Below are 15,534 nucleotides of genomic sequence, written 5' to 3'. Positions count from 1 at the left end.
GGATTCAGGTGATGGCAGTCGGCCGGACCTTTGAGGAAAGTGTGCAGAAGGCTCTGAGGATGTGTCATCCATCAGTGGATGGCTTCGTGCCCCGGCTGCCACTCAAGAAAGCCTGGGCTGACACCCAGGACCTGCAACAGGAGCTGGCTGTGCCCTCCAGCACCCGCATCTTCTCCCTTGCCAAGGTACACTAATTTTTCATGGCATTAATAATGAATGACACCAACTACAGTTTTCTCATTAAAATCACATTTTGAAGTATTACAGAAAAATAATCATGAAAAAAACATGAAATGCAGAGGAGGAAAATACGTCCCTGGCCTTCCTGCTTGCATAGCTGTGAATGTCTAATTGTGTGGAAATGCTTGAAAATGTAGATTTAGTTAAATTGATACAGACTAGTCATAATACTTGGAAAACACATATAAACAGTGTTTGATTATCTAATTTACAGTGTGGCCTTTTCAAAAATGTTTACATGTTGATAATAATCTGAAATGTGTTTTTGCTAAGTTTGCTTTTGTGCTTTCCCAATAGTCTGCGTTTATTTTTCCTCACAGAATCAAATGAAGGCAAAGCAGTACTTTTATAAGCACGTCTAGACACAGGGTCAAGCTCCATCATTCAAACACAGAGATGGTGCATGAACTATTACAAGGTGAAGCACATCTGCACTTCCAGCACTTCAATATGTTTTTATCACCAGCTGAGAGAAGGGAAGACTGAGGTCGTGTCAGTGTCAAAGCTGTGTGAGCTTGGTGTCCTGAAAGGGGAGACAGATCTGTTCCCGTAAGTATGCTGTCGTGGAGAAGGCTACAGCATTAGGGATTAATGATCCACATCTTATCTCCAGGCAATCAAACACCAGCTACAGACATGGCATAAAGTGTTGGGACCCTTACACCTCATTGAATCAATGCTCCGTTCTTCCTGAAAAGTGATGAAATTTATTGCTCTTTTGTGATGAAGATTTCTTCAAACTTATAATCAGTCATTCGGCCTATTGAAATGAAAAAGGTGCCCCTGCTCTTTGGTATGAGTGTGTGCACCACACTGAACATGAACAAGAGAAAAGAACGAAGATATAATTGCCAAGCATGGTCAAGGTAAAGGCTATAAGACCTTCTCCAAAGAGCTTGATATTCCTGTTACCACAACTGCTTATATTAAGAAATTTAAAGTCCATATGATTGTAGTCAATCTCCCTGGATGTGGCTGCATGATGGAAAAAGAACCAAGGAAAACCCTTCTGTAGTTTGTTAAATCTGTCAAATCTGTGCAGGGCACATTGAAATCAGAAAATTATCAAGCTGTCGTGGATCGTAACTTACTGCCAAGTGTGAGAGAGCTCTGTCTCAAGAGCAGGTCATGGCTCCTCCAACAGGAGAATGACCTAAAACATCAAAAACAAAGAATGGATGAGAAGAAAACAATGGACTGTTCTGAGGTGCCCTGCTATCAGATCCAACTGAGCATCTATGAAAAGAGTTGTTGGGAAAAGATGGGTTGTACCAAACTACCAGCTGAGAAGTGCAGATGTCCCATTAAGAGTTACAAAAAGTGCTTGATTGTCTCAAAAGGGTGTCCAACTAAATATTGGTTTTGTCCACACTGTTTTTGTGGTGTTATATAAATATGTTACATCGAGAATCAAAAGTAACATGTCTGTTCAGTTAAATATGGAGTATAGAATAGCGTATGCCAATTACTTTTGTCAGATTCAACTTTCAGAGAAAACTGTGTTTTGATTGTTTGTTTTTTTTTTAAGTGGAAAGGTACAAAGAAATTTCAGCCACGTCTGTATAATCCTGCGTGGTGGTCAGCACAGTCACTGCCACTCTCAGTTAACCTTCCCTCTCTCTGGACCCACCAGTTTGATGTTGAAACCTACAAGGTCAAGACCATTTGAAGCAAGATTGTAGTGTTATGGTGGTGAAAGCATAAAAAATAAAACAGTCAAGGCCATAAGGCAGAATTAGCCTCCTAAGCAGTTATTCGGACATAAGATACAGTATGTTAAGTAGCAAATTGCATGTAAACCTCTGATATGTCGCTGCTATTTTTGTTCTCAGATTTTTCACTTGAGAACATTATCAACACTCAACATGCCTTTAACATTTGTTACATATTGTATTTGACCATTTGCAGCTGGAATTACATTACTAAAACTTTTCACTGGAAGCCACAGTAATCACTTGCAGCTTGATCAGCAGCTTTTTATGATAAAGGCAAGGTAGATTTCGTTGCAGATTTTACAGATCACTGACTGAAATCCTCCCACTGGTGGCCTGGAATGATTTTTCTGGTCAGACATCTAATATAGAAATGATAAAACATATTCACTAGCTGTTGCCAGGGCAGAAACTCTGTCATATTACAAGCTGTTTTAATAAAAGGCCAATATTGGCAAAGTAATATATTGTTCCTGAAATAGATTTTACTTGGAGTGATGGGTAAAAAACATAGTACTTACAGTGACTGTTGTGAATAACCATACCCATACCATTCCCCTCCAGTGACAGGTCAACGAATGAGCTGATACATGATTTTAATCATAAGCAACTGATTACCGGAATCTGTTGAAACTTATGGGATGTCTGCTTTCAGAATGCTCCAAACAGGGACATGAATAATGAACCTGATAAAGATGATGAACAATAAATATAACACTGTGCCTGTTTCTCTCTCTGTCTTTTAGGCCCTTCACAGTGGTGTGAGTGTGGATCAGATTCACCAGCTGACTGCCATAGACAAGTGGTTCCTCCACAAACTCCACAGGATAACACAGCTGGAGCAACATCTGTCAAACTACAATAGGTAAGGCATACACACAGATGCACACCTAGGTCAAACAAAGTAACTTTTGAGTTACTTTTATATGTCTTTAATATACTGGTCAATTCTTTTGCTGTTGACTTGGATGGTGGATGGTTGAAAATATCTAGTCAAGTGGAACTACCTCCTCCAAAATACAGAACATCCATCTGTCCAGGCCTGCCAACGTGTACGCGTTCTGTGTAGCAGGTACGCACTCCTGCAGGCTGGTTTCTCAAGTGAGGGCTGTTCTTTGAACTTCAGAACAGACTGGGGAAGATGTGGAAACTTGACGTTGTGAATTAAGTTAACGCTAGCTTAACATTACGTATTTGCAAGCTAGCCTGTTTTTTTCAGTCATTTGAATTGCACTGTCCGTGTGTCACCGATGGTTAAATGTGACTTTTCATAGTATTCATAATATTAAAACAAACCCGTCATCGTAATGAGCGGATCATATCATGAGACCCCTGGCTGGAAAAAAAAAGACAGCGAGTTCATCCGCTGCAGAAATGCAGAAAAAAGTTACCGGAAGAGATGGTGATACCTCCGCATCTCCAGACTTCGCCACCATACATTCTCCACAGTCTGCAACACTGATATTGATCATCAGGGATCAACAGTAGACTTTCATCATGGTTGGCAGGTCTGCCTGTCCTTCCATCCGCAGAGTTGCAGTCTAGTGCCCCAATGGCAGATTGATCCTAAAATCATTTTAACCACATTGCCATATTCACTCATATCCTGGGCCCCTCATTCATCAGTGTTTCGTAGAAAAGTACAAAGAAAGTTTTGAATGTTTGCAAATACAAAAAAGTTGGTATTTAAGTCTCATGTACATAAAGAACTGCACTAAATTACCTTTTACCTCTATGGTCTCAAAGCTTCCATTTAAAGCTGCAAGACATTTCGTGAATTTCTGCTGCCAACATGGAGAAATCAAAGAAGACAAAGAAGAAAACTTTTTGGATGCAGAAATAGGAGTTCTGATCAATGAAGTGGAAGCAAAACAAGCAATACTTTTCTGGAAACTTCAGCAATGACTTGACAAATGAGAGAAAATAATTGCTTGAAAGCAGCTTAGAGCTGTTTTCTGCCTCATCCAAGTGCAGAACAGTTTAATGAAATTAAAAAGAAATGTTTTGATTTGAAAACATCTAAAAAAAAAATATCATCCACTAAAGGGACATAAGTGCAACAGGAGTAGGGCAGAATGACTTGTCACTGTCTGCTACGGATCAATGCATTGGCAGCATAATTGGAGAGACCTCATTGTGATGTTCATACTGAGGACCCCTGATTTGCAATGTTCTGTTGGAATTTTGCAGTGGCCAAAAATCCCAGAGTAGAGAGGACTATACACTGAGATAGCATTGCTCCCTTTCTAATACTGGAGAGAGGTGGTTGCAGAGATCCACTAAAATATGCCTTGGAAAATGAAATCAACTAAAAAGCCAGGCATCGCTCTCAGCAAGAAAAATAAAAATAAAAATTGCATGCTCCTTGAAAACATAGTCCATGCTTAATGCTAGATGCTAGATGCAAGATTTGCCATTTTGGACCCCAACCCTAACGCCTCAGTGTTGCCCTTTGTATTATTTAACTGGTTTAACTAAATTGCCTCCAACCTTACATTCCACTGTCTTTTCTTATTGACTTTATTATTCAATTAACCTTAAATGACTTCATGTTGAATAGCACCCAACAAAACAACATTTCAGAAACACAAACATTATGATAGCTCACAGCAGGATCCTGACAGCTAATACAGTACATAATAATCCGCATAACAAATATTACACTTAGCCCTGCAAGGTTTTCTGACTCGCATGCTTCGGAAAAATTGGGGAAAAAAAGGGATAAAATCTGGGGGAAACTTTGAATTAGTTCTGTATAGATATAACTGAATATTCTTCATTCGTAAAATGTTGGTCCCCAAAAATGAGATGAACTGCAGTCTCTTCACGTCCGTTTCCTTTTCTGTCGTGGTTCACCTCCTCTCAGCTGCCGCCCTCAGTCTCTCTGCCCTCTGGCTCTTACCTGGACAGCTCAAATCAAAGCCGCTGTGAATTTTCATGGCTCAGCCACAAGTAACCTGCTGCTTCCGTCTGGCTCTGCTGTTTAATAATTAATGGCTGGCCGCCTGGTGAGCACCCACCGTTACTCACTGATGCACAGTAGGCTGTTGTGGCCTCCTCTGCCTCTGGAGCAGGGGACATTGGGATGGGGACATAACAATAGGCTGCTGCCAGACTGATGGAGCGTAGAGCTGAGTACAGGTGGGCTTCAGGCTCTGCTGGTCAGCAGACTCATTGTTTGTGAGTGAGTGTTAGTTCTTTTATTGCTGTAGTTTGGACTAAAGGATATTCAAAATGTATTCTTCTTTATTTGTGGAAGAGTTACTTTTAATGTTGGATTATTGTGTAGGTGTTAAGATCAGAATTGACATTGAATATCTATTTCACCGTCCGTATTTTCTTTGTTGTCGCCTTTAAACATTGGCTGTTGATGGAAAATTGCTCTTTGGTCAAGTAGCGAGCACATTACTAACAATTGTTATTGAATCATTTTATGATACTGCAGATATAGGTAGGATATGGAAATTAGGGGAAACTTTTGAGACTTGCTGCTCATTGTGTTTTTGCACGAACTCTCAGGTTTAAGACAAAGCATTTAGGATTACAGTTGTGCCATGTAGTGTAGACACTTAGTCAGCAAATAAAAACACCAGTTTTAGTATATATGAACATATGTTTGTCTGCCACATCAATATTATGTCTGAACCATATTCCATATCCTGTATGGACATTTGCCTAACACATAGTTTTTGTGTCTTAAGAGGACTTTACTTCCAGAACCAGTGGTATACTGGATTATGGGTGCACCCTTTTCCATGTTCTCCCTAGAGACGTGGCAGATATCAAAATGACTTTGATCCACTTCGAGACATATGTCAGGTTTAAGTTTGATTAGACAAAGCAGAACTCACAGTACACCCGCATATGAGGACATAGATAATTAAATATATAATCCCTACTCATGACATGAATTACAATTAAGAGGGCTGCAATTACACAGCACACAAAACGTGTCATTCTAATAAGGTTCAAATTTAATTAAGTGAAAAATTAACAAAATGAAAAGCGTGAAATCACAGAAATTGGTTCTTGTCATTTATAACTTCAGTAAGTGTGTGTGTGTGTGTGTGCGTGTGTGTTGTTTGTGTATTTGTTTTTATAAATATGTGAGAGTCTCAGGCAGTCCTATCCCCTCCCTCTCTTTACACACTTGCACACACACACCACACTATGCAAGTGTGTATTTCAAGTTTTATTTGTGTATTAGGGTGTACATACATTCGCAGCATGCAAAGGATTTCACTTTCGCTTTAAAACTGCATTTCCAGATGGTACAATTGTACAAATGACAACCAAGCTCTCAGATCAAATTTCTTTCCTTCCTGTGATTCTCAGAAATTTTGCTACTCTCCCCTTTTGTTGGTCCTGGGGTTTGTTATTTCTCAGCCCAGCCATGTGCGGTGGGAGTTAAAACACATTTGACATTTCCAATATTGTTACGCTACAAGGTCATAAATAATTCAGATGGGGGGGGGTTGTGGTTTACCAGAAATAAGGATTCCTTCCTGTTGTCTCTACCTACGATATTACGCTTGTTGCTTTCTTAGTGGGAGTTAGATGAGCAGACCAATATCAATTTAATCACCATGCATTCATGTGTTTAGTTTAATCTGACACAAAAACAGAAATCAAAGGGAATTGGCCAAACTCTGTCAAAAAAGCCATCCAGCAACTCCATAGTTGCCATACTTCCTATGTCTTTAATGTAGAAATAAATAGCTTATACACTGGAACTATTTCATGACCAAGCCCAGTGACTGCAGCATCTCAGATGTCCTGTCTTTACTGTGATGTTGCAAATTCTTCACACTTTCCTTCCTCTGAACGAAATCCAGCTAACTTCAGGATACGTTGTTGTTTAGCTTGCAAGAAAATACAATAAAACATTGTAAACAAGAACATTTTTGAAAGGGATATTTTAACAAGTACTTTTCATGACAGAAGGTAGCCATTTCACCCTGCCGCTTGTCTTTGTGATAAACAAGGCTTAACATTTAATGTGCAAATCTCAGTATTCAACACAAATGTTAAGTGTCTTTGTTTAATATAATTACCATTCCGAATGATCTTATCTGAATAAAAAGCTACGCCATTTTTATTTAAAGCAGATCTATACTGCCTCTACGTTGTTGCTTATTCAGTGAGAAGGAATGAAGAAAAAGGCATAATATTTTATTCTCACTGAAGTCAAAAGTGCAGCTCTGACAAAAAGGGTGCATGTTTCCTCTCTTTTATAGGAATAAATAATTATCATCAGAGGTCACTTCAGGTGACATATCCCTGATTATTTCTTTGACAGTCCTCCACTCTGTCTGGTTACATAATTACCTGTGAAAGGGCTTGTGTTGACCTTAAAATTACATTGGTTACTTTATATACATTGGTTTAAACTAATATCTGTTTTACTTTATCTGAGCATAAAAGAATAAAAAAGTGTAATTCAAACATTTTTTAAATCCTTTCCTCACTAGCATCATCTTTCTCACTGACCTCACTTCTCTCTCACATCATGTCCTGTCAGCCACAGTTGGCAGTTAGATAAAAAAGATATATAAGAGTAAGCATTATAGACTGTATACACACTGATACAAGTGCATGAAAGTACAGGTGCAAAATTGTTTAAAGTTTATAAATTGTTCCTGTTGCTCCAGTTCAGAATTTCCTCCTGATGCTACACTTTATTTTGTTACCATTTTACTGTTTAACCTCACAGCTCGCATTAAAGTTTTATCGATTTAAAATGGGTTTTAAATGGTTGCACTTGCCAACCTGGTGCTCTGGCACCTCGGTGCCTTGTTTGTCGATGTGTTATTGATTACTCTGAGGTGGGCTGTTCCCTGCTGTCCACACCGCTCGGTAGGCAAGCCAGTCATGACCCACTTGCTGGATTGACCCTCTTAGTTCAGTGGACTTGAAAGTACCACAGACAGGAAAAAAAACCTTTCAAAAATAAACTCACTTCTCAAAACAGCAGGAGTACTGTTGCTTCAGTGCAAATGATGTGGAATGTTTTTGGCAGTGATCCCGATGCCCAAATTAGTCAAATGCAGAGAAATCTTTTAAGAAAGAACCTTTCACTGAAAACTTAGTAAAGATTCAGCCTCACTAAAAAACTTGACTTTTAAAAAAAAAAAAAAAAAATCAATTGTAAACTGTAGGAAAGGTATGAGGTTTGTAATGTTTAGCAAAACTGCCATATAGTTACCTTTACTTCCTGTCTTTTCCTACAGTGGCACAGTACCCAAGGGGCTGCTGCTAAAGGCCAAGCAGGATGGCTTCTCAGACCGGCAGGTTGGTCAGATTCTTGGCTCCAGTGAGAGAGCAGCCAGAGAGCTGCGGCTCACTCATGGTATTCGACCCTGGGTCAAACAGGTGAGCATCACTTGGCTCTTTCTTAAAGGTTCCAGCGTTGGTCAGATATACTATTTGAAGTATTTGAATTATTTACAGTAATCACAATATTTTATCTCTGTGTTTTTATCCACAAATCATTGATTAACCAAAACGTTTATGCTTTAAAACATGTTTTTAAATAAAAATAAATTTAAGCAATATAAGACTTTGGCTACACATTCGTTGTTGGTTTCAGTCTGTTTCTTATATGTGTTTTTGTTCTTTAATCAGAAGTAGTAATGCAAGAAAGAAATAATATCCATCACAAGTCATAGTTTTGCATTTAAGCATTTATTAAAATGAATGTGCAGAAGAAATAGTGGTGATGTTTACTTAAAGTAAAAAGTAATTATACTCATTATGTAAAATTGTTCCTTTCGAAGTGCTAAACTATTGGTGTACAAACCATGTAAAAATAAATCCTGGGTCTGAACTGGTGTGACTGGGGCCTTTCTGTGTGCAGTTTACATGTTCTCCCCATATTCATATTGGTTTCTTCACATTTCTGCTAATTGAGACAAATGTAACAGGAATAGTTAAACCTTTTCATTACTGCTACTCTGTGGGGTATGGCAGATCAAGTAACTTCTTTTGCATATGAATGAATAACCCATTTTAATATTTTCTCTGATCCCCTTTCTCAGATTGACACCTTGGCAGCAGAGTACCCAGCTATGACCAACTATCTGTATTGTACCTATCATGGTCAGGTATGTGTCCCTGCTGACAGAGAAAAATATACATGTTATGGAGCCATTATAATGAGCTTGTTTGCACAGTATGTAGCCCATCCAATCATTGAAAAACCAATTAGTAGGAAAATAATTTCAACATTTTAATTTGCTATGACAAAAAATATCTGATTAATTGTCATATTAATTGTGAAATGTGTGTTTTTTGCTGTGTTAAAGAATGATTGATATCCACAAGAATTTATTATGAACAATGGTTTGATTAATTTATCCATTTCATCAGGAACACGATCTGGACTTTAAAGACCAGGGAATTATGGTTCTTGGTTGTGGGCCTTACCACATTGGTAAGTCCAACAATAAGCTTTCATATGATTTGTATGATTTTCAAATTATTTTAACTTTTTATTTTTATTTTTTTAGTTTTATAGTTGAAACATGTGAATTGGCCTGTTTTATATTTCAGTAAGCATGCAATATTTATTTACAGCATGGGTTTTTATACAATAAATTATTGATGAAAAAGAATGAGAGGTATTGTTAAAAGAAATGGTATCATCGCTGCAAAGATTGACAGGCTTAGTTTTTTTTCAGTAACAATTAGCAAGGGTTTGTACATAGTAAGCACCCAAATGTAAAGTTTAAACTTGCTTCATACAGTAGCTATAGTCCTTTGGCAAGGAAATGTGGTTTAAACTCAAAATTCTAAACAATGCAAGTTAATAGTTAATGAATCATTATCAGTTAAAATGTCATTTGCATGGAAAGCAAATGCATTGTTTCTCTACAGGTCACAGTGATAGTAGTTGTATACTTTTTATGTTGAATTTGTGATCTCCAAAGTGCTCAAATTAATGAGTGATTTCATTTGCCAGGGAGCAGTGTTGAGTTTGACTGGTGTGCAGTGTCCAGCATCAGAGCCTTGAGACAGATGGGCAAGAAGACAGTGGTGGTAAACCACAACCCTGAAACAGTCAGCACTGATTTTGATGAGTGTGACCGCCTTTATTTTGAAGAGCTGACCCTGGAACGCATCCTGGACATCACCCAACAAGAGGTTAGGACACACATGCAAACATGACGGTTTTCATTTGACAAAATTCAAACAAAATATACAAATTCAATTTCTTTCATACACTTAGTTCTGACCAAGTAATTTGATTGGACGGGAGGCATTCCATGCGTGCTGATATAATAGACTATAACAGCACTGGGACTTTTAACTACATGTATCCCTCCGCTTTACAGGTGTTCTATTAGCGTTAATTAGCGTTACATTAACGGCCGTTGTCTTAGATTGTAACAAACTTTGTACAGATGATAAATAAGATTTGAATCAAATGATGTATGGTCAGAAGACGATGAAGGGAAGAAGCCTGGACACTTCAGCGCACACTTGAGGTAACGTGTAGACTTAGCAAGCTAGTGTGCACTGTGCAGGTGAGGAAAATGTTTGTGTTGCTTAGCAACAGTTCAGTATCAGTCTAGTTGCGGAACTATTTGTGTTGGAGTCGCGGAATAAATGATAAAATAAACAAACAAATCATAATCTATTGTTGCTCGGTACTTGGTATTTCTTGGCCTGTGGCTGTGACCTATGACCTATGACCACAGCTGTGCTGATATTCAGTACAACATCACTCCTTCTCGTGTGATATTGCTTAATTTTATCAAAGAAAAGAACATGTATTGGTTAATGATAGAACTGATTGTGTATATATTCATGTGTATGGAGTGGGATCTGATTGAAATATTTCATTGCAATTAATTTAAGGCTTCTCATTGACAGAGTATTATTGATCATTTACGCAATACATATATAATGAAAAAAATCCATCATGTTATCCAGGTCAAAGGTAGGAAACGCTGGTGGAATATAAACAAAAAACAATATTTACCCAATATTACAGGCAGATAGATTTGATACTCTGAGACTAGTACACATGGCCCAATACTTTCTCTAACTTAACCTTTTAGATTTGTTTTGGCGAGACTGCAAGGCTCAAGATTAATTCTTTATTAGAAATGTAGAAATCAAATATTAGCTTGGCTGTGACTTATTATCATGGAGTTACCTCAGAGCAGGTGCCCACTGTGCTGGGGGAAAAAAAAACATTCCCTGCTCAGAGTGCCATGGATGAAACATAACTGACAATGATTCATATTTATATATATATGAACTCAAATTTAAACTCGTAAAATGGTAAATCGTGTAGCTTTTTTCCGCCATATTCTCCAGTATGGACCTAGTCATTAAAAGCAGCCAAACAAAACCTTTCTCTCTGTCAAAGAGAACCTGGGAAAACTCTGAATTGTTCCTAATTGGGACATATATTATGCAGTACTAAAGACTCATCTAAAATTTAAGAGCTTAGGTTTTTGTAGTTACAGGTGAGAGGGTTTTTTTTTCTGGGTTTTCAATCTTTAATGACCTCTATAACACTCATAGTTCATGTGGTTGTGCTAGCCTTTTTTTTGGTGGGGTTGGGGGTGGTTAAATATATTCTTAGGCAGTCATTTTACATGAATCTGAAGCTTTTGGGTCATTTTATGTGGGTAACTTATGACTGAGTTCTTTGAAAAAACTCGATTTTATTTACAGAAACTGTGGAAAGGTCTTCTGTTTACTTTTCTAAGAAATAGTTATGTGGCAGTTATTATCCAAGGTTGTGAAGTATATCATTTGTAAGTCTCTTAGTGTCATGGCTAAACATAATACAGTATCACTATACTCAATTTGCTGGTCTAAATTTATGCAATATTTCTACCACAAAGTCCATCTGTAGGGATTATTGTTTGAGTTACATGAAACATGACATCAGGATAACATGATGTCCCATATGATGAACCTTATTTCAAATAACGTGAATTCATGCGTTTGATATGTTATGCCATGTATATGATATAATTTTCACCTTACTGTCCATGCTCAACAGCATGAATAGTGACTATCTCTCTGCAATATGTTCGTTGTTATCTTGGTATTTATGTTGTATTGTGTCTTTGTGTGCTAATGTCCATTGACTTTCCATTGCAGAGGAATTGTAATCCAGTTAAAGTTGCGATGGGATCAGGGTGTGATTAAGTGTTTGTTTGCTCAGGGAGATAGCATTACCATCAATCCCTCTCTCAGAGCTACAGTCCCCTCTTTCTTTGTATGTGTGTGTGATAAATACGGCATTAGAGCATGGAGATAAACCCTGGACAGGAACAGGAGAGCAGGTCCATGAATAATAAAGCGATACAACCTGGCATTGCCATGGAAACAGCCTCCCCCTAGATCTGCTAGACAGGAAAGGGGGTGCATTCTGTGCATACACACTTGTTCACATTCACGTTCTCTCACACATACACACGCACGCACACACACACACACACACACACACACAGACACACACAGACACAGACAGACAGACTCCTTCACTTTTTTATATTTTGTTATGTTGCAGCCTTACGCTAAAGTCATTTAAATTCATTTTTTCCCTCATCAATCTAGACTCAGTACACCATAATGACAAAGCAAAAACAACAATGCGAAAAACTGAAATTTCACATTGGCATAAGTATTCAGCCCCTTTACTCAGTACTTTGTTGCCAGCGATTGATGGAAATTGATGAGGGAAAAAATTAATTTAAATGATTTTAGCATAAAGCTGCAACATTATAAAATGTTGGGTCTGAATACTCTTTGAATGCACTGTAAACCCCATCCATGGTGATAACTAAACCTACAACATAACTTCTGTTTGTCTCATATTTTCACTGTGTGATCAGTGGCCAGAATAATTTGAAGTGGCTTCAGGTTTCAGACTGTAAATCTTGGCTGATAGACCTATGGCAGGAGGTCCAAGACTTGACAGAGTATCTCCCCTTCTCCTATCTTTTGTTCTCCTTCCTCTTCTCTTTCTTTTATCCTTCCTGCTGTTGTATCCTCTGTTTATCTTGCACATTCTTCTTGTCCTCTCCTCTCCTGTCCTCTCCAGGGTTGCTCTGGCAGCATTGTGTCAGTGGGAGGCCAGATCCCCAACAATCTGGCTGTCCCGTTGCACCAGAGTGGGATCAAGATTTTTGGGACGAGCCCCCTGCAGATTGACCGGGCTGAGGAGCGCTCCATCTTTTCCAGTGTCCTAGATGACCTCGGGGTGGCCCAAGCCCCATGGAGGGCGCTTAGTTCTCTGGTGAGAGGAAACACATAAATAATGGCTAGTAGTAAAATGCTGAGAAAATCTTTTCAAATGGCTCTCCAAACAAGGTATATGGGTGTTGTGGAGCAGGACCTGAGCACCAAGGAGCCTCACGGTGTCAGCTTAGATAATGTTCCACCCAACCAGCAAGCAATGTTCAGCTGCTTTGATGTCACACCTTTCTCTACTGACAAACTTTACTCGTCATTTTTAGAACTTTCTTCCTCATTGAGGCACTGCACCCTGCTTCTTACTGTCTAGTTCTTGTGTGTGGCCCTCGGCTACAACAGAACGAGGCACTGGCAAACCCCTCTGTGGAACACGTGGAGCGCTGAAATGTGTCTCTTCCATTACCGTTGCTCAAATATTCAGTTACCGCTGAGGAGTGATTAGCTGGCACGCACACAGATAAGGTTCTGTGTCTCTCCAGAGTCTACCTACGTCTCCTATTTCCCTGCCGATCTTGAAAAAACAGTTTGTTTTTGTTGGGCCAGAATAACTTAGAAGAGCCTTTGGGAGATGCTTTTTGCGTCTCTGGGAAGCTATTTTGTGTTTGTGAATGGTACTCCACCTGGTGAGTGAACAGTGGGTAATGATAGAGAAAAAAAAAGCCTAGTCCTGCAGAGAAACGGAGAAAGAGAGAAAGCGCTGTGATGATAATGATGATGAGGAAGAGGAGAAGGACATACAGCGTTTCTCTCACTGCTAGACTCCTTCCACAACTCTTGCTCTTTTATTCTGAATGGAAGAAAACAAAATCGAAAGGGAGATGAACTGAGGCCCCACTTACTGGCTGTTGGTGCACTTATATTCTCCCTGTTACTCTTTTGATTTGGCAGATTTGGGATTACACCTTTCATTCTCAAAGCCTTTTTAAAATGCGTTTGGTTGAATTGAGAACAGGTAAAAATGGAGCTCATTGTATGAGAGGGTTGTTACTGTGCAAACACATGCCTCTTGAATTGATATCGATACTTCATTTTCTGTCTCAAGTGGCTGCAATCAAAACTTCTTTAGCATTATATGAGTTACATAAAGATTCAAATACAAAAGAAAAGTCCAATGTCCTCGTTTGAAACCATTTTTTAAAGTACTCTTTTTTATAAAGAATTGCTATCGGTCGGTTTGATTGTTTCTGTTGCTACTGTGTTTGTTACAATACTAAATCTTCTCTGTGGGTCCTGAAAATAAGTCATACCTCAGAGACAAGGAAGGCTGTAGCTGAGCAGGCAAATGTGTTAACAAGGTTTTACATTTCTACTTCCTACAGCAATAAAACAAGTGAAATGAGTGATAACAGTTATACAAATTGGTTAAATGTTGGTTTTATTACTTGTTTTTTGTTGTTTTGGCCAAGAACTTATCAACTATCAGGTCTAGATTAAACCCCTCCCCTCAGTCCAGTGGCATAAAACCACATTTTGTTGTATGTAGCTATTTTTTCACTAGTTGTCCTGCAAAATTGATACAGTCCCAACAATTTGTGCATATGGATGTCTAAGACTGCAGCTATGTCTATTACCAAGAAAACTATACTGTTTGGCCATAGTAAATAACTTTACTTCTTAGTCAGAACTTGCAAGGGGTTTCAAAGGGTGTTATATTCAGAATTCTGACTGTTGTTACCATTATTACATGACATACTTTGTCTTTCTGACATTTGTTGCACTTTACTCACCTGTCACAGGAAGATGCCTTTGGGTTTGCCAACCAAGTGGGCTATCCCTGTCTGCTCCGTCCCTCCTATGTTCTCAGGTAAGTTTTAACACATGTCAGCACATACAGTACATATATTACAACATACAATAGGAGACATGAATTACTAATGCTTTACCAACACCTAATCCCTCACACTGAAGAACATTAAACAAGATTATCATGTCAACATTATGAATGCAGTAGCTGACTCAGTTTGACAACGTTTAATAACAAGCACATTTTATGTCCTTTGTTGCAAGTAGTGGTTTAAACTTCAAGGGCAATAATCTAAACACAGTTAGTTATCTTGTGTCAAATATTTAGCCAGTAAAGTATGTTAACAAACACAGTTTGTTTGCTGAGGCATAAAGAGAGAAGAATCTATGGATTTATACTTTTTTTCAACAGCTAATTCACAGACTTATTTTTAACTGAGTAAAATACAATTTTAGTTATGATGATGATTAAACTTAACTCAGCCAAGTGCTTCTTCAATCATGCAGTGACACTTCTGTCCAGCAGATGTCGTGATGTGACCCTGTATTTAGCAGGGCTCTGGTGTCAATGAGAGTAAACTTATGTATGATGAAGTTTTGGACTTTTTATGATTTTACA

General features: G+C 38.4%; 1 protein-coding gene across 1 annotated transcript in view; it reads left to right on the top strand.

Annotated features, from left to right (window-relative positions):
- cps1 (carbamoyl-phosphate synthase 1, mitochondrial) overlaps positions 1-15,534 on the top strand; it is a 74,665-nt gene that overhangs the window by 13,084 nt on the left and 46,047 nt on the right. The window contains exons 20-27 of the mRNA XM_056389974.1: positions 9-185; positions 2,699-2,817; positions 8,183-8,324; positions 8,990-9,055; positions 9,321-9,384; positions 9,913-10,094; positions 13,021-13,215; positions 14,909-14,976. Coding sequence (XP_056245949.1) covers positions 9-185; positions 2,699-2,817; positions 8,183-8,324; positions 8,990-9,055; positions 9,321-9,384; positions 9,913-10,094; positions 13,021-13,215; positions 14,909-14,976 — 1,013 coding nt within the window. The remainder of the gene's footprint in view (positions 1-8; positions 186-2,698; positions 2,818-8,182; positions 8,325-8,989; positions 9,056-9,320; positions 9,385-9,912; positions 10,095-13,020; positions 13,216-14,908; positions 14,977-15,534) is intronic.

The sequence above is a fragment of the Seriola aureovittata genome, chromosome 11 (genome assembly GCF_021018895.1).
Source record: "Seriola aureovittata isolate HTS-2021-v1 ecotype China chromosome 11, ASM2101889v1, whole genome shotgun sequence".
Classification (NCBI taxonomy): domain Eukaryota; kingdom Metazoa; phylum Chordata; class Actinopteri; order Carangiformes; family Carangidae; genus Seriola; species Seriola aureovittata.
The sequence above is the reverse complement of the archived record's forward strand: the minus strand, read 5'-3'. Positions and strand labels throughout refer to the sequence as shown.